Raw genomic sequence first — 27,485 nt, 5'->3', positions numbered from 1 at the left:
GGAGAGGAATTTCACAGTGACCTATTTAGGTTGTTTGAGGAACCAAAGCATGTTATAAAAATGTCAGTCCCAGGGGCACCTGGGTGGCTCAGTCGGTTTGGCATCTGCCTTTGGCTCAGGTCATGATTCCAGGGTCCTGGGATTGAGCCCCGCATCGGGCTCCCTGCTCCCTGCTGCTCTCTCTGCCTGCCGGTCCCCTCACTCGTGGTCTCTCTCTGTCAAATAAATAAAATATATTTTTTAAAATGTCAGTCCCAGGAACAACTTGTGGTAGGAAGTCAACTCTGGAAGCTTGCTGTCTGGGTCTGAAAATGGGAATGGTCTCCAGAAGGGTTTAGCTAAACTCAGAGATTGTTGCTTCCTTCTTCGGCCTACTCAACAAACATTTATTTTGCCCCGGCTATGGAGTTGGTGGCCATAATGTGAAGATGAAATAAACAGAGTCCCTGCCCTCAGGAGGGTCTCTACTAGGGAAAAGTGTGGGTGCATAAGATGAACTGGACATAGGCGTCGCTAGAAATGTCTGTAGGGCTGAGAGGTATACAGCAAGGAGAGTGTTCAAATCTATCAGGAAGGGCTTCATAATGAAGGTACACATGTGTTGAGCATTTGCAGAAATGTCTGTTCATATCCTCCGCCCATTTCTTGATTGGATTATTTGTTCTTTGGGTGTTGAGTTTGATCAGTTCTTCATAGATTTTGGATACTAGTCCTTTATCTGATATGTCATTTGCAAATATATTCTCCCATCCTGTCAGTTGTCTTTTGGTTTTGTTGACTGTTTCCTTCGCTGTGCAAAAGCTTTTTATCCTGATGAAGTCCCAATAATTCATTTTTGCCATTGCTTCCCTTGCCTTTGAAGATAGGTCTAGGAAGAAGTTGCTGCAGCTGAGGTCGAAGAGGTTGCTGCCTGTCCTAATGAAAATATTGAAGATAATGTTGTCCTCAGGGACAAAATGTGGGCAGGTCTGCCAGCAAACCCTTCAAAACACTGCAGGTGTTCCTAAGCTCAGTTGTGACAGAGACTCACTGAGGACCCACCACCTGCCTGGGCCTCAGGGGCAAGAAGAACCAATGTACATGAGAAGCTCATGCTGTTTCTGTGCCTGAATCCATGTGGGTCTTTCTCCACAGGGGCTGAATATACAGATGTGTGGCAAGATGACCTTGAGCTCTAGTAGTCACTGCTGCTTTGGGACTTGACTACCTGACACTATGCCTCCCACCAGCAAGGGCAGGGGCTGAATTCACAATACTCCTATTTGGTGAGAATTCCAACTGGAGAAATTAGCAGAAAAACTTACCTGAAGCTGATGAAATCTTTTAGGCCCTGGCAGAGGCAAACTTGAAACTGCTTTATAGGAGTCCTTCCCTAACCCACACCATAAAGAATTTCCATTGAAGAGAACCTCACCGAATATCAATTCACAATCTAAGTGATAATAAATCACAGAAGAAAAGGCTGCCAGTGGAAGTGTGGGGGAGCATACATAGCACCTGGGGACATTTGAGCCTTAAAATGTAGAGATAATAGAGCAATCTGAAAGAGACTTTAAACAAGTATGTTTAAAATACAGTCATTCCTCAGAGATATTACAGGTTCGGCTCCAGACCACTGCAATAAAATGAGTATCACCATAAACCAAGTTGAATAAATGTCTGCTTTCCCAGTACATATACAAATTATGCTTACACTACTCAGGAGCCTGTTAGGTGTGCAATAATATTATATCTAAAACAATGTACAGACCTTAATTTAAAAAACACTTTATTGTTAAAACATGCTAATCATTATCTGAGCATTCAGTGAGTCCTAATCTTTTCACAGGTGGAGGGTCTTGCCTCAATGATGATGGCCACTGACTGGTCAGGGTGATGGTTGCTGAAGGTTGTGGCAATTCTTAAAGTAGAAGACAAAGAAGTTTGCCACATTTATTGACTCTTCCTTTCACAATTTCTCTGTAGCATTGTGATGACATTTGATAACATTTTACCCACAGTAGAACATCTTTCAAAATTAAGAGTCAAGGGACACCTGGGTGGCTCAGTGGGTTGAAGCCTCTGCCTTCAGCTCAGGTCATGATCCCAGGTCCTTTGATCGAGCCCCGCATCGGGCTCTCTGCTCAGCAGGGAGCCTGCTTCCCTTCCTTTCTTTCTCTCTGCCTCTCTGTCTACTTGTGATCTCTGTCTGTCAAATAAATAAATAAAATCTTAAAAAAAGAAAAAAAAATTAAGAGTCAGTCCTCTCAAACCCTGCTTTATCAACTAAGTTTGGACCTAGAAGCAGTGATACTCCAGGAGCAGTTAGCTTATCTAGCACGCAGAATTTGGTGGTTTGTTTTGTTTTACTTTGTTTTGAGAGGGAGAGGTGGGGGAAGGGGCAGAGGGAGAGGGAGAGAGAGAATCTTAAATAGGCGCCATGCCCAGGGCAGAGCCAGAGTTGGGGCTCAGTCTCATAACTCTGAGATCATGACCTGAGCTCAAAATCAAGAGTCGGATGTTTAGCCAACTGAGCCACCCAGGCACCCCAGATTTGGGCTTTTAAATGTTATTCTCCACTTAAAGGAATCAGAGCGTCTTGGGGAAATGGCTGATTTCAGGACTGGGATAGAGGAGGTGCAAACTGGTCCTGGGATATCTTGTTGTGCCAGGAAAGTAAGGAAATGCACACATAATAATAGGGCCCCATGGAAAGGACAGAAGGGCTAGCTTGAATGGCCAAATCTGGGACAATTCAACCCTCAGAATAATTAGAATAAGATCTTATTATAATAAGAATCCATAAGTAGGGGTGCCTGGGTGGCTCAATGGGTTAAGCCTCTGCCTTCGGCTCAGGTCATGATCTCAGGGTCCTGGGATCGAGCCCTGCATCGGGCTCTCTGCTCGGTGGAGAGCCTGCATCCCCTCCTCTCTCTCTGCCTGCCTCTCTGCCTACTTGTGATCTCTGTCAAGTAAATAAATAAATAAATAAATAAATAAAAGAATCCATAAGTCTGCTTTTATATAAATAATTGGGAAAAAAGAAAATTTTTCTTACCACAGAAAGGCAAGAATAAGTGTTGAAAGAATGATGGAATGAAAAAAAAGAAGTTTGGCAACCACCTTAATAATTAAGGCAAGTTTCATCAATGGATGCTGAAATTATTGGGTAAAAGTTTGAAGAGTGATATTTATATAATCTCAAAGTGTCTTACCATAGGACATTTCTTAATTACCAAAAAAAAGTAATAGTAACTGTACAATGAGGAAATCTGCTGGCATCACCTTAACACTGCACCCACCAGACATCACATAGAACAAACACCATGTATCTCCTAGTAGAATGCATTGAGAAACAGGCACCTAGGGCTGATCCTGTACTTGGAGAAAGCTGAGAACAAACACCTCCTTAAATTCTGCACACTCAGAATTTACCCCTCCACCCCCAGTTTACTCCAGTCCCAAACCTCCTGAGAATAGCGCAACATTACTTTGTACATAATCTGAATCTAATCATGTGGAAACATCAAATGAACTAAAAATGAAGGACAAAGGACATTCTATAAAATAACTGGCCTATGCCCTTCAAATAGGTCAGTGTCACTAATGACAAAGAAAGATTGAGTAATGGTTCCAAACAAAAGGAGGCTTAAAAAAACGTGAAGACTGATTGCAACACATGATCTGGGATTTTCTTTTTCAGTAAGGGTCACTATTGTGACAATTTGTGAAATCTAAATAAGATCTCTAGATTAGCTAGTGGTATTGTGTATGATGATTATGTAAGAAAATACTCCTTTCCAGAAAATTCTGACTCAGGTATTTAGAAGCAAATGGGCATCATGCCTGCAACTTACTTTCAAATGGTTTAGAAAAGAATATGGGTAAATAGATAAATAGAAAAAGATAAACTAAATGTGGTAAAATATTAATATTTGATAAATCTGGGTAGGATCCCATGTGCCAGGAGTTATTTGTGCTACCTTGCAACTTTTCTGTAAGTCTGAAATTGTGTCAAAATATTTTTTTTTTCAAATCAAATATCTAATAAGAATTCCCTAAGAAGAGAATAGAGAGAAGGGGAACAGGTAACATGTACACAGCAGATCATTTTCCAAAATTGGAAGACCCACGTCCTCAGTCTGAAAGGTCGCAGCAGGACGTCCCCAGCAGAATAAATCAAAAGCCAAAATCAACAACATAAGGAGCAACAGGTGTTGGCAAGGATGTGGAGAAAGCAGAACCTTCTTGCACTGTTGGTGGGAATGCAAACTGGTGCAGCCACTCTGGAAAACAGTATGGAGGTTCCTCAAAATGTTAAAAATTTGGGATACCTAGATGGCTCAGTCAGTTAAGCTTCTTCCTTAGGCTCAGGTCATGATCCCAGCGTCCCGGGATCGAGTCCTGCATTGGGCTCTTTACTCAGCAGGGAGTCTACTTCTCCCTCTGCCTGCCACTCTCCCTGCTTGTGTGCTCGCTCACTCTCTCCCTCACAAAGAAATAAATAAATAATCTTTAGAAACTTAAAAAAAAAAGTTAAAAATACAACTATCCTACCACCCAGCAATTGAACTACTGGGTATTTACCCAAAACACTAAATCAAAGGGATACATGCACCCCTATATTTATAGAAACATTATTTATAATAGCCAAGATATGGAAGCAGCCCAAGGATCCACCAGTGGATGAATGGGTAAAGAAGATGTTGCATATACACAATGAAATAGTATTCAGCCATAAAAAAGAATGAGAGCTTGCCATTTGCAGCAACATGGATGGAGCTAGAGAGTGTTATGCTAAGTGAAACAGGTCATTTAGGGAAAGACAAATACCATGAGATTCCACTTACATGTGGAATTTAAGAAACAAAACAAATGAGAAAAGGAGAAAAAAAGAAAGACACAGATTAAATAAAAAACAAGGCCACCCCTAGGAAGATCAGAACATGGAATCTGAATAGAAAACCTTAAAGCTACCAGAAAGAAAAGACAGAGTACCCACAGAAGACTGACAATCAGGCTAGCAGCAGACTTCTCATTCGAAATGCCCATGCTGTAAGCCAAGGCAACAATAAAGTGCAGAAAGAAAATAACTGTCCAGCTAGTATAGTATTTTCTACCAAGTTGAACTATCTTTTGAGAGTAAAAATATACTATTTTCAGATATTCAAAAACTAAGGAAGTTTACTACTTAAAGATCCTCACTGAAAGAACTCCTTACTGATAGAATCTAAGAAAAAGAAATTGACCTAGAAAGACAGAAATTGAATGAGGTATGAAAAGCAATGCTGAGCAAGTGGACTGATATGCATGTTATTAAACTTATATACAGAGAGACCTCAAAGAGTGAGACAGGAACAGAGACAGGTGGGCACATTCCCACCTCAGTTCAAGTAAGATGACATTCTGCCTTCTGGTTTCAGCTCTTACGTTGTAAACAGATGTTCTTTTTCCTATTTAGTGCTGCCCTTTTCACGTCTGTGCTTTGTATTGGTGATTTTGTATTTAAAATGGCTTATAAGTGTATGCTGAAATGCTCCTAAGCATAAGAAGCCTGTCATGTGCCCTACAGAGAGAATACCTGTGTTAGATAAGATTCATTTAGGAATAAATTACAGTGCTTTGGTTGTAAATTCAATGCTAATAAATCAACAGTACATATAGGAAGTAGGGTGTCTTTAAAGAGAAACACGTAAACCAAGGTTATGTATTGATCCATCGATGGGAACGTGACCAGAGGCTTCAGGAACCCAGCTCTGTATTGTCTCTAGGGGAAACAGTTCAGTGTTTGCTAACTCAGTGTCGGTATATCTTTACAGGACATAACAAATAATGAGACTTGATTGTATTTTTTTTAGTTAATTTAAAATTCAGTGTTTATTGTTTATGGTTCCTTATCTTCTTTCTTCCCAGGGTGTTCGGAATTAGATTTTATTCGTAGTTTCATCTACTTTATAGCACTAATGCAAAACATTCCAGAGTTCCAATTTGGGAAATATAGCCTGTATTAAGTAACTAACTGTATTTTTCTTTTCTTTTCCATTCTTTCTGTCCTCCTTCCTTCCTTCCTTTTTCTTTTTCTTCTTCTTTTTCTTTTTTTGGTGTGCAGCAAACCAAAGTTTATTGAGTGATAGTACAGAGCTCCTAAAGATGGAGGGGACCCGAGAGGGTTGCCCTCTTTCTTTCTTTGAGTAACATCAGGTTGACACCTGATGTTACATTAGTTTCAAGTGTACAGCATAGTGATCCAACAACTCCATACGTTATGCTAAGCTCACTGTAAGTGTAGCTACCATCTGTGATCATGCCGTGCTATTACAGTATCATTGACTATATTCCCTCTGTTGTACCTTTTATTTCCCTGACTTATTCATTCCATAACTGGAAGCCTATACCTCCCACCCCCCATTCACCCATTTTACCTATCTTCTACCTCCCTCCCCTCCTGCAAACACCAGTTATATTCTCTGTATTTGTTGTTCTGATTCTGCTTTTGTTTGCTTATTTGTTTTGTTTTTCAGATTCCACATATAAGTGAAGTTATGTGGTATTTGTCTTTCTCTGTCTGACTCATTTCACTTAGCTTAATATCCTCTAGGTTGGAGTAACTATATTCCAAAGCAGGGTTTTTCCTTCCTTGACGGGATAGAATGCAAACATGTCTACTAAAGTGTCCTCATTATTTTTTTTTTAAAAGATTTTATTTATTTATTTGACAGACAGAGATTACAAGTAGGCAAGAGAGGCAGGCAGGGAGAGAGAGGAGGAAGCAGGCTCCCTGCGGAGCAGAGAGCCTGATGTGGGGCTCGATCCCAGGACCCTGGGCTCATGACCTGAGCCGAAAGCAGAGGCTTTAACCCACTGAGCCACCCAGGTGCCCCTAAAGTGTCCTCATTATTAACAATCATATCAAGTATTTTGAATTTACTCAAGTCATATAAATGAACCAAGAATTTTAAGTTATTATGCTTAGCTTTACATACACCATTTGGTGAAACCCCCTAGGTCAACACAGCTTGCCCACACGTCATAGGATTGGGTTCATTTAAAGTCAGTTGGGAACCTGCAATTTCTTCTTGAGATGGGCTATATATAAAATGACTGAAATCAACCTGCTAAATTCAAGAATTCTGAGTTATGTTTGCAGATGATATCACATTATAGTCATGATAAAGGATTCAGAGTACTGTGTGCAAAAGGGACTTTCAGGAGTGATGGAAATATTTTCTGTCTCGATGGTGGTGGTAGTTACAGAGATGTATACATCAACATTCATAGAACTGTGCAACTCAATAAATCTGGCTTAAAAAAAAAGCAAGAATATGGGTGCCTGGGTGGCTCAGTCAGTTGAGTGACTGCCTTGGGCTCAGGTCATGATCTTGGAGTCCTAGGATAGAGTCCCACATCAGGCTCCCTGCTCAGCAGGGAGTCTGCTTCTCCCTCTGGCCCTCCCCACTCTCGTGCTCTCTCTCTCATTCTCTCTTTTCCAAATAAATGAATAAAATCTTTTAAAAAATGAGAATCTTATGGTATTAGGGAAGAAAATAATGACAAAGGTGGCTAAGTAATATGTGAAAGGAGGTTTCCTTCTTTGTTTTGGTCTCTTAGACAAAAGGCAAATATACAAATCTTTATTATTGAAAGCTTCTTTTCCACATTTTCTTCTGTACCACCATTCTTTCCTTTGGATTTTTCATTGCCTTATATAAAAATTCTGAGTTTTTCCTCGAAAAACAAAGTGTTATTTATGTTTATGAATATAATAAAGCTCTTAGCCATTCTCTACTGTGGTTTTAATCTTCACTCAGAGAACTCATTCACTTGAGATTTGATCACGTCCATGCTGAATAAAAGAATCTAGCCATGAGTGAAACAGGATGATTGAGGGACACCTGGATGACTCAGTTGGTTAAACATCTGCCTTCGGGGGCACCAGGGTGGCTCAGTGGGTTAAAGCCTCTGCCTTCGGCTCAGGTCATGATCCCAGGGTCCTGGGATCAAGCCCCACGTCGGCTCTCTGCTCAGCAAGGAGCCTGCTTCCTCCTCTCTCTCTGCCTGCCTCTCTGCCTACTTGTGATCTCAAGCCTACCAGGTGATGGAGCTCAGAGCAGTAGTGGCCTCTGAATCAAGAGGCCACTGGACTGACCCACTAGCAAAGGAACCTTCAGAGTTTGTGAGCCCTGTGCCTTGAGGCCCACAGGTTCCTTACCTTGAGAGGTAAGAGATGCCAGCAGAGAACAATGAACATGGAAGAAACACCGTGTCCCTTTGCTGTCCAGCCCTCTCCGAGGCAATAGTCTGTCCGGGTTATGGAAATCAGCTCTGGATTTTAAACCTGAGATCTTCATGTTTGAAGTATCCCATACCCATTCCTGAAATTACATGCCAAACTTGGTGTACATCTGTATATTCTCAGAAGATAGCATCCATCAGGGTCTCAGAGTTGTTCAAGATAGGAAACAGATTAAGAAACACAAGACTAAGTGGTCGCTAAAGCCCTTCTTGTTTTCACATTCTATGATCCTTTGATAATACTCAAGATAATTGATTTGAATTTATAAAAAGGATCACAAAAGAAGTGTCAGGATCCAAGAAACCCAAGAACTATCACCTTGAGAAATATGCTAAATACTAATATCAGGGAATTCAAAACAGCTTTCTCTGTTGTGAAAGGGGACCTGTGATAGTTGATTTTATGTCCTCGTGGCTAGGCTCATGGGCACACTGTATGGGTGCTCAGTTGTCTGGTCAAACGTTAATCTAGGTGTTGTTGTAAGGTATTTTTTAGATGTGATTAACATTTAAACCAACAGACATTGAGTAAACCAAACTGTCCTTCATAATGTTGGTGGGTCTCATCCATTCAGTTGAAGGCCTTAAAGATTGTGGTTTCCCAAATGAGAACCAATTCTCCAGACTGTAACACAGGCACCTTGCCTGGGTTTCCAGCTTGCTGTCCTGTAGAATTCAGACCCGAGACTGTAACATCAACTCTTAGCCTGAACTCTTAGCCTTTTAGCCTGCTCTGCAGGTTTCTGGAAATTTCCACCTGTACAAGCATGTGAACCAATTCCTCAAAATCTTAATCTCTTTCTCTTTCTTCGTCTCTGTTCTTTTGGGTCTGTTTCTCTGGAAAACTCTGACCAGTACATGACCCATTAGTCATTGATTTCATTATAATAATGGGAATTAACATATATATGACCCATCAAAATGCTGAACTTAACTACTGGTGAAAGCGATCCCTAGGCCATTTGGAATAAATGAGTACTGTTGGACAGGCAGAAGGTACAGAAAGAAAAAAATATGTCTTTGTGGATGTATGTCCAAGCTTCCAGTAATATGGCCAAAGAGTTTGATATTAACCAACTTGAAAGCAGTTGGTTAATAGTTTGGTCAAAAGAACAATTTGGTTAAAAATGAAGATCCTTTACTTTTTAATTGCACTGTTAAACTATTTTCACAAAAAGCATGTATCCATATTACTTTCATAATTTTGCAAAAAAAAATATATTTGTAGGTACTGTTTTTTTTTTTTTGGAGTGCTGCTTATGGTGCAGAGGTGGCTGAAGCAGGCATTAATGCTTCCTTGCTCCCTACATTATCAGGCTTGCTCTTTGGGAACTGGACCACCCCCTGAGAAGTCCCCTTGGCTCTGGGCAGGTGGATTGAAGCTACGGGAATCTCGAAATTGCCATAGGCCTCTTTTCTACTCTTTTCAGCTCTTCCTGGCTGAAAAAGTAACCGCTGGGGAGGGGGGGGTGGTGAGGGTGGCGGGAGCTTGATGTTAAAAGAGGCCACCCTACGCTTTGTCCCTTTTTCCCCACAAGAGGGCTGGGGAAGGTCTTACTCCGTATATTATTGCATTTAAAGTATTTATTGATGTGTGTTATATGTGCACATTTTACCAGGTTTTCACGAGACATTAGTCTTGGGAGGAGCGCTCTGTTTATTAATACTTCAGGCTGCATTTCTAATTCCTTTTCAGGTCATTTTAATTTTCTTAATAGATATTCATGAAATGTAACTAAGGTTGAAAAGAAACACGGGCCCCGCCTCCGGGAACTCGCTTCTTTCCCGCCGCCCCACACCGCCGCCGGTCCTAACACGCGCGTCGCAAGGGTGTCTGCGCAGCAGTGATGTCACGGCGTCGGGGCGGGGCCAGCGGCAGGGGCGGGGCCGCTTCCCGGATCTCGCGGAGGGGCGGGCCGGGGGCGGCGGCCCCGCGGGGCGCGCTCGGCCCCTGAGGTGGGGACCTGTATAAACAAGCCCTCCCGGCCGCCGGTTGCTGCGGAGAGGCTTGCGGGGTCGGGATGTTGGGAGCGCGTGCGGTCCAGGACCAGAGCGCGGCGGGCCCTTGTCCCGCAGGCTTCGTGTTAGGGCTGGACGTGGGCAGCTCGGTGATCCGCTGCCACGTCTATGACCACGCGACGCTGATCCGCGGCTCCAGCGCGCAGAAGGTGACCGGGGAGCGAGCGTAGGGGGCGCGGGTCGGGGTCGCACGGAGCGCCCGGGATCTAGTCACTGGAGGCGAGCGGGCGGGTCCTCGGCGTCTGGCCAGGTTGTAGCCACCTGCAGCCCCGGCGGGCCCTCGGTCCTGAGCGGCGGGAGGGGAGCGGCCAGATCTCTGAATCACCTCCCCGGGCAGGGCTGACACCCGCGCGCCCTTCCCCTCCTGGCTGAGGGCAGGAGGGGCCCGGTTCGGGACCAGGGGTCCTTCTCTCGCTTCTCTCACCTGCGGATTCGCTTTTCCTGGGTGGGACTGCGGGTGCTCGCAGGGTAGGGCAGAGCACTCCGCGCGTATTCAACTGGAAGGTGCTTTGTGACTTGCTAGGTTTTTCCTACTTCCTTGGTGGACTTGCAGCCTCGTCTTTATTTACATTTAAATTTTTCAGATCTTGATAGAATTTATTGTCCATTCTTCAGTTATCATTATTAACTGCTTCTCAGAGTGCTGGTTCCTCACCTGAGCGACTGATATTCATGGATATGGGAGGAATTGGACAAGTTTTGAAGGCTGTATTGTCATTACTTTTCTCTTTTTCGTCTTTGAGCATTGATAAAAATGCCTTTTTTTTTCCTGGTTTGAGAAACCTACCAAATCCTTACTTGTTATTAATAAAGCAACCAACAGATTGGTGCTCTTCTGTTCTTATTTTAATGAAGTGTTGATTTCTTCCAGCGCACCAAAATAATGTTGATTTGATGTGGTGTTCTTACCGTTCTTTCCGGTATTAACATCTTTTTTGTGTTAGCAGTATTCGGAGCCGTAAGTTACCTAAACCATTCCCTGCAGCACTGGACTCTCCCGTTTGCTCAGTTCTCACCCTTCTTCCCAACCCCTTAATAGTGTTTTTTCACCCGTATTACTTGCCCAGGTGCAGATCTAGCCAAGTAACTGCTTTGAGAAAATGGGGGAGTTTCATTTCATTCTGGTTTCTGGACCAGAACAGTAAGCTGGGACCAAGCAGCTTCCTGGGCCTTCTCTGCTACCTGTGCAGAAACACTGTCCACCCACCCTACATACGCCATCACTCCCCCAACCTGAAAGAACACTGTGCTTCAGCGACTGTATGCCTCTTATCTTTTTATGAGTCTTTATCACAACACAATGATACTTTTCACACAGTCTTCCTCGTAATTCTATACAAAGTACTTTTGTTTTAGGCAGTGATTTTTTTTTAATTGAAATATTTGGAACCAAAAGGGAGACATGGATTGTGAGAAAATACAAAGTTTCCGTTGCTGTAGAATTTGGGGCAAATGATTAGTTTTTTAGAAATGAGGTAGAAATCTAAAAGATGGATCAAGACTATTGTGAGTAACAGAAGACTAGAATGGTTTGCTCAGACTCTCAACCGTGAGGTGTCTGGAAAGATACATGAGTTAATAAAAATATAAAAAGTCCCTGTCCTCAAAGGGTGAAACACTTAGATTAAGGAGTTTATAGCAGTGGCTCTCCAACTGCTAGTAAGAGTTCTTAGCAGTGCTTTTTTTTTTTTTTTTTTAAGATTGTATTTATTTATTTGTCAGAGAGCATAAGCAGGGGGAGCAGCAGGCAGAGGCAAAGGGAGAAGCAGGCTCCCTGCTGAGCAAGGAGCCCAATGCAGGACTCCATCCCAGGACCCTGGGATCATGACCTGAGCCAAAGGCAGATACTTAACCTACTGAGCCACCCATAACATGGCTGCTTAAGTGTAGTTCCTGGGCACCTGGGGTAGAGATGAAGAAACTAAGATTTAGAAACTTGTGTGGAGTAGTTTTATGTCTGTTGAACTTACTAACGAAACATTTGGGATTTTTTTTTGTATGTAATTTTTTTCCTAGAAAATTGTTTTATGTCTTAAAAATTGTTGGTCCATAAAGAATTAGAAAAGAACAATTGGAAATTGGTCATTTACTTCAGATAGCTGGAGTTCTTTGAGAAAGAGGGTCTTATTTGGCCTACATTGCTACTTAGCACCTGGTTTATTACCTCCTGGGTACAGAATAAATCATTGACTTGCATTTAATCAAAGTGTTAGGAATTCAGTTTGCTTCATGAGACTGATTGGGCACAGAACTTTTGTTTATTTTCTCAAGCGAAAATCACACCTCTGCTAATATGATGATAAGGCTAGATAGAATAGAAACCCAGAACTTCTTACTATAGGATTTGACTGATACTGCTACATAAATAGCTTAAAAGAGAAACAGGGAAAGAAAAAGGGAAGAGATCACCCTTAGAGATAAGAACATAATAGGCTGGGGGGTGCCTGGGTGGCTCAGTTGTTAAGCATCTGCCTTCGGCTCAGGTCACGATCCTGAGGTCCTGGGATCGAGTCCCACATTGGGACTCGAAGCCTGTTTCTCCCTCTCCCACTCCCCCTGTTTGTATTTCCTCTCTCACTGTCTCTCTCTGTCAAATAAATAAAAATCTTAAAAAAAAAACCCCAAAACATAATAGGCTATATTGGTCTTTTAATTAAAATTGAAATCCCAAACATGAACCCTTTGTGTTAGAAAGCTGGTACTAGCTCTCTCAGAAGACCGGTTTTATTTCTTGTGGCATTTATTTTTTAACAGCAGAAGAACATTTTTAGCCTTTTTCTATAATTTGTATTTTTTGTTTTTTTTTTTATAATTTGTGTGTTTTTTTTTTTAAGATTTTATTTTTTTGACAGAGAGAGACACAGTGAGAGAGGGAATACAAGCAGGGGGAGCAGGAGAGGGAGAAGCAGCCTTCCCGCCCAGCAGGCAGCATGACTCGGGGCTCAATCCCTGGGATCATGACCTGAGCTGAAGGCAGATGCTTAACGACTGAGCCACCCAGGCGCCATTAATTTGTATTTTTTAAAAAGTCTTTTTATGGATTCCTAAATATTGGTGTTATATACTAGAGTAGTGTTCAGATTTGAAAATCCACATGTCAGTATTTGATGTTTCTAGTTTTAAGGAGAAAGTTTATCATGTTCCCCATTGGAACATCACACTGTGTGAGAAACCATGAAGAGTAATAATGTCTTGGTTGGAAGAACAGGGCAGAAAGGCCAGTCCAAAGAAAACCGTATAATACTGTGTACCCTTCTGGACAGTATTGAAAAATTCTGGTTGTTTGTTATCTTTGTTTTGTTTGTAATCAGCAAAACAAATCTTAGCTTTGGTTATCTTCTTGTCTAATTTCCATTTCGTCTTCCCTCAAGACAGGAGGAGATTTTACTATGATGACATTTTTGGGGATAGTGAGTTCTCCCAGCTGGTGGAGTTGGGAGAGTGACCCTGTAGTGCCACCACCAAGTCTGAAGGTTTGTAGGTTTGATGCAATGATACCCATATTGAGTTTTTCTGGGATCAGGAAGCGTTTATTGCAGTTGAGGCATTTATTTGTGGTCACGAAAGTCTTGCATAGAAAAAACATATTATTTGATAGAAGGGGAATGGATTTTGTTAAGTCTGTCTCTGAGAACTCACTGGGGAGTAGTAGACCCTTTTTTCATATCAGACCTTGTCACCCTCATGCTCCCCACATAGTCACTGTTTCCTAGACATTCCTTTGTTTTCTTTATTTTGGTCTTTTCTTACATGTTAGATCTTCGGTTGGTTTTTAGTTGTTCCTATTTTCAGTACCTCTCGGTGGTCTTGTCCTACTCAGCTATATCTGATATATATCTGATATTTGCAAAGAAAGCACTCTTCTGGTTCAGTCTCTTTGTGAATAAACCTTTTATCTTCTGCCTGGTTAGGGAGGGGCTGTGATCTGGCTAGAGGAAGGGATTGGGGATCCTTATAAAGACTTTGAGCCAGTAAAGTGTCTGCCTTCAGCTCAGGTCGTGGTCTCAGCGTCCTGGGATTGAGCCCTGCATCAGGGTCCTTCCTCAGTGGGGAACCTGCTTCTTCCTATGTTTCTGCTGCTCCCTCTGATTATGCTCTCTCTCACTCTCTGACAAATAAATAAAAATCGTTAAAAAAAAAAAAAGACTTTAAACCAATCTTGTGTTCAACCCCACCTGGCATCCCAGTCTTTGGAGGTACCTCTAATTTTCAGGGGTTTACCATAGAATCTCTGCCTGCCAGGGTTTGAACAAAGGCGTGTTACCTGAGCAGGGAGTGAAGTATCAGTTTTCTCCTCTGTTTAGCCATGTGCCACCAACCCACTCACTGTTCATATTAAAAACATTTATTAAAACCTGGTCTGAGCCTGTTTGCTCTCTTAGCATTGTCTCTCTGCATAAACCTTTTTAATGTTTTTATTTTAATGGAATCGTGAGAGGAATTGGAGGTAAAATATGTAGGTTTAAGCCATCATGTTAAACTAAAGCCATGGCTTCTTTTTTTTTTCCCCCTCCATGGCTTCTTTTTATTTTATGTTTTAAATTAACATACAGTAAAATTGCCTTTTTGGTGAATAAGTCCTGTGACTTTTAGCCCATGTAGGAGTAATCCCCAAAACTCGTGTTAGCCCTTTGTAATGCTAGCCGTTTGTAGTCATACTCCTCCCACACCTAACACTGATCAGTTTTCCATGTCCATAGTTTTGTCTTTTTGAGAATGTCCTATAAGTGGAACAATATAGTCAGTAACCTTTGGAGACTGGCTTTTTTCAGGATAATGCCTTTGAGATTTGTTCATATTATGTACATCAGTAGTTTATTCCTTTTTATTTTTATGTATAATCCATTAGATGTGTCACATTCATTCACCAGTTGAAGTACATTTAGGTTGTATCCATGTTTCTGGTGATTGTGATTAGAGCTGCTCTAAACATTTGTGTACAGATTTTAATGAAAACCTAACTTTGCTCTTCTCTAGAATAAATACCTAGGAGTGGTATTGTTGGGTCACATAGTAAATGAATGTTTAACTTAACAAAAAATAACCACGCGTTTCTGGAGTGGCTGTACCATTTTGCATTCTCACCAGCAATGTATAAGAGTTCTTCACTGACACTTGAAATAGTTAGTGTTTTTTATTTTATGCATTCCGGTAGATGTAGTAGTATCTCATTGTGGTTTTGATTTGCATTTCACTAATGTTTAATGATGCTGAATATTTCTCTATGCATATATGGTGTCCATATATATCTTCTTTGGCGAAGTGCCTGTTCAAGTCTTTTGCTCGTTTTTAAATTGGGTTGTTTGTTTCCTTACTGTTGAATTTTGAGATTTTTTCATTTATTCTGAATGTAAGTGCTGTGTTGGATGTGTGATTTACAGATATTTTAAGCCAGTCTGTGTTTTGTCTTTTCATTTTCATAACCATGTCTTTTGCAGGGCAAGTGTTTTTAATTTTGATGTTCAATTTGTCAGTTTCTCTGTTTTATGAATGGTAATTTTGGTGTCATGTCTAGGAGCACTTCATCTAACACCACATCACAAATATTTTTTTCCTGTGCTTTCTTCTAAACATTTTATAGTTTTATATCTTAAATTTAGATCTGTGATCAGTTTTGAGTGAAGTTTTGTGTAAGATGTGAGTTTGAGGTTCATTTTTTTGCATATAAATGTCTGATTGTTTCCAACTGTTGAAAAAGCTATCTTTTTTTCCATTGAATTGTCTTGTATATACTTGTCAAAATGAATTAGCTATATTTGTGTCAGTCTGTCTCTGAACTTTGATCCATTGATATCTAGTCGTTCTTTTTTTTTTTATTTCATTTATTTATTTTAGGGAGACAGAGAGCACACAAGTGGGGAGAGGGACAGGGATAAGCATACCCTGCACTGAGCACTGAGCCCAATATAGGACTGGATCTCTGGACACTTAACCAACTGAGCCACCCAGGCACCCCCTATTTCTCCATTTTTATGCTAGTAGCACACTGTTTTGACTAATACAACATTATAATAAGTCTTAAAATTGTGTAATAAATCTTAAAAAAGTATGATTTCTCCAGTTTAATTGTCAACATTTTTCTGGTTATTTTGTTCTTTTGCTTTCTCCTATAAATTTTAGAATCATTGTGTCTGTATCTACAAAAAAATCCTACTGGGATTTTGATATGCAATTGTAGATGGCATTTCTTTAGCACTTTAGAAATGTTGAACCACTTCCTCCTGGCCTCCATGGCTCTGATGAGAAGCTGCAGTCATACAGAATCATTGTTCTATATATATAACGTGTGACTGCTTTCAAGATTTTCCTTAGTTTTTGATTTTCAGCATTTTAATTATGCTGGATCTGGATGTGTAATGCTTTGGACTTATCCTTTTAGGAGTCTTCTAAGTTTCTTGAATATATAGATTTTAAGTCTTCCACTGAACTTTAAAAATTTTTAGCACTACTACTTCCCTAATTTTTTTCTTTTCTTTCTTTTTTTTTTTTTTGCATTGAACTCTTTTTTTTTTTTTTTTCCTTCTTTGGGGACTCTGATGACATAAATACTAGACCTTTTGCTCCTGTCTCATAGATCCCTGAGGCTTTATTCTTTTTTTCCAATATTTTTTCTTTCTGTTATTTAAGTTAGATAATTTCCATTAATCTGTCTTTGGTTTACTGACTTTCTTCTGTTGTCTTTATTCTCTTGTTAAGCCCATCCAGTATGTTTTTTAATTTTAATTCTGTTTTTCTTTTTAAATTGATTTTTCCAGCTTTATTGAGGTATGATTGAAAATAAAAGTTGTATATAGGTAAGGTATACAACTTGATGTTTTTGTACACATATACATTGTGAAATGATTACCATAATCAAGCTAATTAACATACCCATTACCTCACGCTATTTGTGTATGTGTGTGTGTTGAGAACACTTGAGAACTGCTTTCCTAGCAAATTTCAAGTATACAGTACATTATTATTAACTATAGTCACCATGATGGATGTTAGGTCTCCAGAACTCATTCATCTTATAACTGAAAGTTTGTACCCCTTGACCAGCCTCTCTGCACTTCTTCAATTCTCCTAATTATTTTATTTTTCAGTTCTAAAAATTTTATTTCGTTTTTCTTTTTGTCTTATATTTCTTGGCTTAGACTTTCTGTCTTGCCATTTGTTTCAAAAGAATTTGCCCTTTCTTCTTGGAATATTTTTATAATCACTGCTTGTGAAGTCTTGATCAGATACCTGTCATCTAGACATTGGCCTCTATTATCTTTTCCCATGTGAGGTGAGATTTTTCTAGTCCTTCATATACCTTGCAATTTCAGATTGTATCATGGACATTTTGAATATAGTGTTATAAGACTCCAGGTCTTATGTAAATCCTATGATCAATGTTGATATTTTTCTTTTACCAGGCAGCTAATACAGTTGTGTTCAGCCTACAAATTCTGCCAGTTTTTCTGTGATCTATGGTTTCAGTGTTTGTCATTTCCAGAATCTTGACAGTACTATTTGTACCTGCCCTGTGAATGGCCACCTAGTAGCTTGTCTGGTACCCGGGTAGGGGTTTGTCCTTTAGTTCTTAACATCTTTGCTATGCCGTTTAGATTACAGTTCACACATGTACAGCTTCAAGGTAAGTCTTGGAATTCATACCCAACTTTCCAGAGCAGCTTTCCCAAGCTCCTCCCTCTCTGAGATGTGTGGTACTTTCTGGTTCCCTGAGCTTCCCCTTTTGTCTCCTCTTACCAGAAAGTTGGAGCTTTCATTACCCTACTCTGCTGGCATTTCCTATGCCCACACCTGGGGCTACACATCAGGACCACAGAGAGAGAGAGAAAAAAACATGGCAGTCTTGGGCCATACCTCCTCTGGTTGGAGAGGGAGTTTTACTTCCTTCAGTATTTTAGGTATTGCAATTACTACTGCAACCACTAGCCTGGGTACAAAAGTATGGAGGGAAGCAGGGGGGAAAAAGGAAATATGGGGGACTTCTCCCATTCTCTCTGAGTGTTAGGCAAAACATGAGAGCTTCTCCTGGAGTTTCCACTGCATCCTGGTACCCACTTCTGGTTTTGTGGACTGTCTTGGTTATATCAGGGAATATCAGGGAAGAAATTGGAAACTCACCACCAGTTAGCTGTACTCGAATTCTTATCCTCCTCCATCTTCCTGCCACCGTAGATTTTTTAGAGTGTGCATTCAGCCCACGTTTTATCCCTGTGTACAGTGGTAGAGGCAGGGTGGAGTGTGTTTCCTCCCTCATAGTCTGAATCAGAACTTGGTACTTTATTTGTTAATTTTTGTTTTTTAAAAAATGTTTGCCTATAAAAATAGTACATCTTCAGGGCGCCTGGGTGGCTCAGTGGGTTAAAGCCTCTGCCTTCGGCTCAGGTCGTGATCTCAGGGTCCTGGGATCGAGCCCCACGTCGGGCTCTCTGCTCGGCAGGGAACCTGCTTCCTCCCCTCTCTCTCTGCCTGCCTCTCTGCCTACTTGTGATCTCTCTCTCTGTCAATTAAATAAATAAAATCTTTAAAAAAAAATAGTACATCTTCATTATAGAAAACTTAGGAAGTAAAGATAAAATAAAGAAAGCTAAAATTCTCTGTAAACTCATGAACTAGAGAAAGCTTTTATTTCATAATTTCTATTTTAACAATAAAATTAATTAGATAATAAATGAAATAAAATTGTTAATCATTTTAACCATTTATTTTATTTTTTTTATTAAAAAAAATTTTTTTTAAAATTCATTTGACAGAGAGCGAGATCACAAGTAGGCAGAGAGGCAGGCAGAGAGAAAGGGGGAAGCAGGCTCCCCACTGAGCAGAGAGCCCGATGTGGGACTCGATCCCAGGACCCCGAGATCACGACCTGAGCCAAAGGCAGAGGCTTTAACCCACTGAGCCACCCAGGCGCCCCTCATTTTAACCATTAAAAAAATTTTAAGACCCAGATGTTATTGACTTACCTAATGTTGTTTTTACAAAATTTTCTTTTTCCAAATAGATAGAAAGTCTTTATCCTCAAGCTGGCTGGGTTGAAATTGATCCTGATGTTCTCTGGCTTCAGTTTGTGACTGTAATAAAAGAATCTGTTAAAGGTAATTAGACTTGCAAAAATAAAAATAATAAAGTGTATTTTGTTTGTAGTAAAAGTTTTCCTCAGTCTGTCGAATTTTGTGGGTTTCCTTAGTTATAATTACACAAATAGTATTTTACTGGGGTAAAATTTCGCAGTATTTTTCGGCAGACATCTGTGGTTTATAATTAATCACTTTGTCAAGGAAAGGTAACAGCAACTCTCTGTCCTCTGGTTTAAATCCTTTTTCAATGCAGTATAAAGGCTTACTTTCCTTCTTCATTCGGGGTTGTGGCTAGTGCTCATTCAACTTCCTATTGTGTACAAAATACTAGAGGGTTATAAACAAAATTATAACCCACAGTTCCTGCTCTCGGGAATTTATAGCTGTGTTACCTGTATTTTTTTTTTTAATGTTTTATTTACTCATCCGAGAGAGAGAGGGAGGGAGCACAAGCAGGGGAAGGAGTAGAGGCAGAGGGAGAAGCAGGCTCCTTGCTGAGCAAGGAGCCCAAGGCCAGACTTGATCCCTGGACCCTGGGATCATGCCCTGAGTGGAAGGAAAAAGCTTAACTGACTCAACCACACAGGCACCTGAAATCTTAACTCTTTAAGGACATTTTCCCCGTGTAACTTTCTTTAAGAATGTGGCAAGAGATAACTTGTAAATGTGAATTCTAAAAGATCTTTCATTTCATTTTTGTGTCTCAGTTGCTTCTCCTTCTTGCCTTTTTGGTTTGAAATACTTCAGAACTTATTTTTAAAAGCTGCAAGAGTAGTACATGGAACACCTGTATGCCTTTTCCCAGATTCATACGTTTAGCAGTGTTTATCATTCTTTACAAACTCTTTTTTTTGACCCATTTAAGGGTTCATTTGACATAATTACCTGTGATCCCTAAATATTTCAGGATTACCTCCAAAGGAAGGGAGAATTCTCCTATATAAGCACACTGCACATATCACAGAGGAAATTTAACATTAGTACAGTAATATTTTCTAATACTTAATCTTCAGTATTCTTCTCTTATCTCAGTCATTAATAGGTTTTTTTTTTTCCAATCTAGAATCCGTCCAAAGGTGAGCCATTGCATTTGGCAGTCAGTCTGTCTAGTCTCTTTTAATCTAGAGCATGTTATTCATGGCACTGACAGTTTTCAGAAGTATAGACCAGTTTATTAGATGGTCCTACATTTTGCGGTTGTCTTATTTCCCCATGATTAGATTCAGGTTAAATATGTTTCAGGGGAGTACTATACAGGGGTGAAGTATCTTCCTCAGTGCTCAAATTCAAGTTGTCCCTAATTTTCCTAGTGGGATAAATTGCTTTTCTAAAAGAATATCACAAAAAATACTTGAGTTGCAATATTTTAAGAACTATGAACCAGAAAGACCATGGATTTTTTTTCTTTTTTCTTTTAAAGATTTTATTGATTTATTTGACACAGAGAGAGAGAGAATGAGAGAAAGAATCTCTCTTCTTGGGCAAGGAGCCCAATGCAGGACTGGATCCCAGGACCCTGGGATCATGACCTGAGCGGAAGGCAGACACTTAACTGACTGAGCCACTCAGGTGCCCCAGAAAGACCATATTCTTATTTGCATCTTAGCATCTGTTAAGATCTAAGCTTCAGTAATTATACTATTTTCCCTGGGAATTTTTCTTGTCATCAACCATCAACTTATATTATGTTGTGGTGACCATAAAAATAAGTTGTTTTACCAGCAAAGGGCGATTTATTCAGGAGTAGCAGTTTGGGACGAGCAAGCTATGGCAAAAACTGTAGGCTAGTCCAGCAAACAAAGGAAAGGAATGTTATTTTGTGGAAAGGAGAAAGAGGTTGGGAAGGATTGTTTTGAACTGTAGTCCATTGGAGAAAAGTGAGAGTTTGGGGTAATGATGGTTTTTCATTGGCTGGGGTAAACTTATTTTAGCAGATGCAATGTACATCTTTCCCCGTTAATGACCTATAATTGCCGATTCCTTCCTGCTGAGGATTCTACTCTTGGGGTCTGTGATTGATAGGTCTTCTTGTAATTGACCCAGTGGTTTGGCCTGCAGTGCATTTTAGAGAGGTTTCCCTTTATTAATTTTTATAGGTTGATCATTGCTTGAATTAAGATCAATCTTTTAGTATTATCAAGAAGAAATACAGTCTAACTTACTTTGAGTGGTGTTTGCTTTTTTTTCTAATATTTAAAACAAAAAGCCCTTTTTGTTATTATTAAAATATGACCTTTTTCCCTTAAAGTAAAAAACTACTGTAAAACCATCTTAGTTGTGCTTCCTTTATTAGCTCCAGTTATGTTACTAAATGCTAAACCCATATGTTTCCCTTAAAGATTATATTGAATGATTTATTTCCCATACTGTAATATTATAAAGAAAAGCTTCACTAGCTTTTAAACATGTGTTTTACCTATCTTTATTTTTAGCTGCAGGAATAGAGATGAACCAAGTTGTTGGTCTTGGCATTTCAACACAGAGAGGAACTTTTATTACGTGGAACAAGTAAGTGCATTGTGTGATAAGCATTCTGTTGCTGGGTTTGGACCACAGTGAATACATTGCTCCCTTGCTGTGAAACCTTTTTGGAGAGTTTTAAATTGGTGAATTAATAGAAGTTTAACTTGATTAAGAGGGATGAAAGTGGGCCTACTTTCTGGCATTTTAAAATATGCTCCCTGCATGTTATCTGAGGTCGACTTACATAAAATGATAACAATAAAAAGTATTGTTACTATCATAAAAATCTCCATTCCTTTCTTTTGATATAAGGTAGTTTTTCAAATAAGCATGGATTGAAATCTTAAAAATTAGCTTATACCAAAAAAGATTCAAGAGAAACTAACAAATTTCATAAACACGATTCTGTAATTATGGTTTATATTTTCAGTCTATTCCAAATTTAATATTTAAGTACCTACAGCATATGGGGTATGTGTAGATTAAACACAATTATAATATAATGGTTACTGTATGGTGAATATCTATATTTCAGGTTCTGTTATCCTAACAAACAAACTTTTTAATTAGGTATTATGACTCTTTTATACAGGAAGAAACCAGGGCTCAGTGAAATAATTATGTAAGTGGTTCAAGGCCACTCAGTTAATAAATAGAGCCAAGATTCCAAATTATCTTTTTGGCCTCCAGACATGCTCTTTCCACTACACCCATATTGCCTTCAACATGAGTTTCTTTAAACTTCTTAAGATTTTATTTATTTGAAAGAGAGAGAGAGAAAATGAGAGAGAGCAGGAGAGTGGGGTGGGTGTTAGAGGGAGAAACAGACTCCCCGCTGAGCAGGGAGCCTGATGTGGGGCTTGATTCTGGCACTCTGGGATCGTGTATGACCTGAGCCGAAGGCAGATGCTTAACCAACTAAGCCTCCCAGGAACCCCAACATGAGTTTCATTAAAAACAATAACAACCACCACAAAATTCTATAAAATGTTTTTTTGTTACAAAGCACTAGACTCCAAAGGCATCTTGAGCATAGGGCAGTGGGGAGGAAAAGTAGTAGATATAGGAAGTAGGGATAAGTGTAAGAAACATAATCGGGGTGAATTCACAAGGTCTTGGCCTTTATTTCAGTATTGGATAAGAGGAAGAAGTTTAACTTTACCAATATGTCTGGCCTTGATGTTTGAGGGGATATGATAGAAATTATAGAGAACATTAGAGGAGGAATGAGTTAGATGGTGATGAGGGTGGGTGGAAGGGAATATGATGAAGTGTTCAGTTTGGGACGTGTGAATGTGGAGATACCCCAAAGGTGGTTAGAACGTTTGTCTGGTTTAACTAAGGCATGGCTCATTTCCTCTAGATAGGTGCTTTTTCTTTCAAGATACAATGTATCTGAGATGGTTGCCTGCATCTACAGCATGCCTTCCCCAAACTTCCCAATCTGTGTGCTGGGCAGAGCACGTCTTAAATAGGTGATACATTTGTCAGATGAAAGACTAAATGAATTAAAGTCATCTGTGTAGATCAGGATTTCTAAAGAGTGGCACCGTCCACATTTTGGGCCAGATGATTCCTAGTTGTTGGGGGCTGTCCTGGGATTGTAGGGTGTTAGGCAGCATCCCTGGCCTCTGCCCACCAGGTACCAGCAGCACCCCACTCCCCCAGTTTTGACAACCAAAGACATCTCCAGACATTGTCCAAAGTCCCTTAGGGGACAGAATCACTCCTAGTGGAGGATTGTTGACATAGACTGAATCGAGAGAAATAGGTATGTTCTCTGGTAGGAATTACATGGATAGAAAAAAAAGAAGACTGAGGATTTGGACAATGAATATTCGCCCCTCCGCCCAACATAAATGGGATCAGAAAGCAAAAAGCTGGCATGATAGGACAAACATGGATCTGGGAAGTAGGTGGATGGAAGTAAGGGCAAAGGAGTGTTCCTAGGGAAATAACTCACTGGAAGTGTTGTGTTTTGTTGGATTTGGAGATTAGATCATTGGCCACAAAGATTGTTTACATCAAAACCTAGATAGCAGGTCATTCATGACAGGAAGATCAAAATATTAGGAAGAAAGTTTGTATGTGGCAGTAAGACCAAGTTTCACTTTTGGGAGAAACAGAGGAGTCAGGTCAGGTTCCAAGACCATTCACTTCCCTTACTGGTGGCTGTGTCCTTGTGGAAGGGTAAGATTTCTTCCTAAGACAGTTAATTGTGAATTTTCTCCTTGACTCTCCTTTTTTGAGATGTTTGTATTCCTTCACGAGTTTTGGAAACTTTGCTTATAGGAACTGAAACGCTAGAGATTTTCCCCAAAAACACCCCACACAGGCTTTGTGCTTCTTTTACCTTGAAATAATGAAGTCTTAAAATAATGCTCCCTGAGTTCTCGTGAGCCACGGTAGCACAGAATGTCGGCAAATATGTAAGCGCCACAACAGAGAGCGGAGATACAGTGCAGAAGTGGTCACGGCTCCGAGCCAGCAGGAAGTACCTCGTGCTCATTTTCTAGAGAAAGATTGACAGATAGGCCCCTGGCACAGTGTGCTGTGCATTCCAGTCCCAGCCTGCACCTCCTCGCCCCAGCTTACTGCTTCTTTCTCCTGCAGTCTTGGCTGTGGTCCTGTTGTCCTGACCGTACAAACATTTTTTCCCGATTGTTAAGGTCAGGATGTCTAAAACTTTGAACTTTGTTTTTGTTTTTCTCTTCCCCCTCCTTTTGATGCCAGGAAACTTGGTCCTTGTGTTTTCTTCGTATTCTTAAGGTTAAAAAAATTTTCTCAGTGTATTTAATCAGTGGTGTGTTTAGCCTGCCTCTTCAAGTAATGGCATATCTCCTCCATCTTGGTTGTTTTAAATTCCTTTTGTTCTAAAATATCTGAGCTGTTTTGGTTCTTCAATCTCTGTGTCTCTCAGGGAGGCTTCTGCCAGCTAACCTCGGATCAGGGTGTGTGCCAATTAGTAACATAAACTATGAGCCATGCAAGCAAACTGAGATTCACTCAGTAACTGTTTGAGGACTCACAGGGAGTAAAGCACTGTACTGGCTGCAGAGCTGAATACGAAAATGAGTAAGAGCACCAGCCCTCAAGGAATTTGCAGTCTCTTAATACAAGTATACAAATGAGCCTGTGTTCCCACAGCACCAAATACATCTTTTATTGTGGTACCTGATACTTGTGTTAATGGTTCTTACCAATTACTTATGACACAAATATATTAAGAGCCACGGAATGGCGGAATGTGTTAGAGAGGTTTAAGGCAACTCATTTACAATACTGCTATTGATGTCTTTCCTCCATTTCTCCTTTTATTGTTGACAGAGGGAAAACAAGCCCAAATCACTGCTAAGTGAATATTGGAATATGCGCTGCTTCTTGAGATCAGTATTCTAGATTGTCTTCTACCATGTTAGGAATTGATGATGTCACTCTCCTCTTGTGATCTTCTCCCTGTCCTTGTTCTTCAGCTATGCTAGCATCTAACGCATCGTGCTTCATCCTGGCTGAGAAGCTTGGAACGTGTAATATGTTTAGTCAGGAGTGTTCCACCTCCTTGTTTGTTCCTTCTCATCCTTCAGAGCTCACTTCTGTTGTCATTTCTCATGGAAGTCTTTCCTGACCTCTGCACTGGGCAAGGTCTCCCTGTTAGTATATTCATGGCAGTCTGTATTTTTCCTTCAGAAGACTTATTCCTATAGTAAGTAAGCAATTGAGTAATTGAGCATTTCTTTGGTTTCCCTGGTAGAGAATATATTCATAGGGGCAAAGATGCCGTGTCTCTCTCTTCTTCATACTTATGTCCCCAGCTCCTGGCACAAATTGCTGTGTAAGCATTTGATGAATCAGTGATTAAAGATCAGATTTAAGTGTGTAAGTAGATGCTATTGTGGGTAGAATGGCACAGAGAATCATGTATGTGTAGATTTCACTTCTGTCAAACACAGTCTGGTAGTCCTGATTGGTAGCAGCATTCGTTTTTCAAATACTTCTTTGGCGTCTGGGCTAGGAGGTGAGAATCTGAAAGGGAATAGACTGTGTCTTCAGGAGACTCACAGTCCAGTGGGAGATACAGATGTGAGCCTAGATAGTTAGGGTGCAGGCTGGTAGAAATCTGCCCCATAGAATTGCTGTGTGCCTGGTAATGAAGGAGCTGAAGGGGGGCACTGAATAGTGTAGAAGAAGGTGGAATGAGGCAGGGTTTTACAGAGTCACTTGAGCCAGGCCTTGTAGGATGAGCAGGAGTTTTCTAAGTGGGAAGAGCAAATCACTGGCAAAAGCAGTAGCTGGGAGAGCATGGTATGTTTGAAGAATGAGAAGTACTGTAGATTTCAAGGGGTAAAATAGAGAAGGTGCCACCGCCACGTTTTCTGACTCCTTCCTGACACTGACCTTCTCTCAGACTCCCCTCCTCCTATTCTGTGCTCCAGCCACACTGGCCTGCTCTCTGTTTCTTGAACACTCCCCACTGGTTCCTACTTTTGTTATGAGCAGCTTTGCACCTGTTGCTCCCTCCATCTGGAGCTCTCTTACCTGAGAACTTACCTCCTTCCCATCATTCAGACTTCACTGCAGAGATCATTTCTCCTAGGAGACCTTCCCTGACCATTTTATTTGCCTATCACTTTACCATTTTATTTTTTTCACATCACTTATTATCCAAAATTCTTTTTTTCCAAGATTTTATTTATTTATTCGAGAGACAGTGAGAACAGAGCGCGAGCAGGGGGAGAAGGAGAAGCGAGCTCCCTGCTGAGCAGGGGAACCTAGCATGGGGCTTGATCCCAGGACACCGGGATCATGACCCGAGCCAATGGCAGACGCTTAACCAACTGAGCCACCCAGGTGACCCTAAAATTCTTATTTATTTATTTGCATATTTATTTTTATTACATATCTCTCATTGGAATAAGAAGTCCTATGTTGGGATTTCTGTCTGCCCTATTCTCACTGGATCCTTCATACTTAGAACAGTGCCTGGCACATAGTAGGCACTCAAATCTTTGTGATTGAGATGTACCTAGAGAGGAAGGCAAGGTCCCAGTCCAGGAAAGGCCATTTGTTGTGGTAAGGATAAGGAGTTTGTCTCTTACAAGAAGTGGGAAACTATCAAAAGCCATTAAGCAGAAGAGGAATGTGACCAAATTTACATTTGAGAAAGAATATTCTTGAATCAGGGGAGTCTGTATTTCTCCTTCAGAGGACTTATTCCTATAGTAAGTGAGCAGTTGAGTAGATCTGAGGGGAATGAGACTAAGTCTGAGAAGTGTTTTTGAAGGCTATTGTTTATTCAGGTCTCTGTTCTCATATCTGAAAACACTCCCCACTCCCACGTACTCTATTCCTTTACCATGCCAGTGTTTTGCAGCATGATCCTTACATGAAATGATAGGGGGAAAAAAGTTGGCAAAGGAAACAAAGAAAATCCCATATACTTAGAGAGGTAGAAGGAGAAACATCATAATGATAACATGGAAGTTTAGGAAAGTGACAGTTTTAGGTAGGAAGAAGTGATTGTCAGGAGTCAATATTGCAGAAGGATCAAGTCAAATGGAAAAGGAGCCTGTAAATCTGGAAATTAGGAAACCAACATTACACAGTGAATGTAATTTTCATGAATGATTAGAAATCTCAGTTGCATTTGAATTGTGTTCAGTT

At 40.4% G+C, this 27,485-nt stretch overlaps 1 protein-coding gene across 3 annotated transcripts in view; it reads left to right on the top strand.

The window, feature by feature from the left end:
• The first annotated feature begins 10,148 nt into the window (after positions 1-10,148).
• GK5 (glycerol kinase 5) overlaps positions 10,149-27,485 on the top strand; it is a 76,947-nt gene continuing 59,610 nt past the window's right edge. For 2 of the 3 annotated variants that reach the window (XR_013967910.1, XM_080822567.1), the window contains exons 1-3: positions 10,168-10,439; positions 19,286-19,379; positions 21,794-21,869. Coding sequence is in view for 2 of the 3 variants with exons in the window: in XM_080822567.1 (XP_080678693.1) it covers positions 10,293-10,439; positions 19,286-19,379; positions 21,794-21,869 (317 nt within the window). In the remaining variant the exon portion in view is untranslated. Of the gene's footprint in view, positions 10,440-19,285; positions 19,380-21,793; positions 21,870-27,485 lie in introns of all 3 variants that reach the window. The other variant, XM_080822566.1, reaches the window with a different exon arrangement.

Source organism: Martes martes (genome assembly GCF_963455335.1).
Source record: "Martes martes genome assembly, chromosome: 1".
NCBI lineage: Eukaryota > Metazoa > Chordata > Mammalia > Carnivora > Mustelidae > Martes > Martes martes.
Note: the sequence above shows the minus strand (reverse complement) of the source record. Positions and strands in the feature narration are given on the sequence as shown.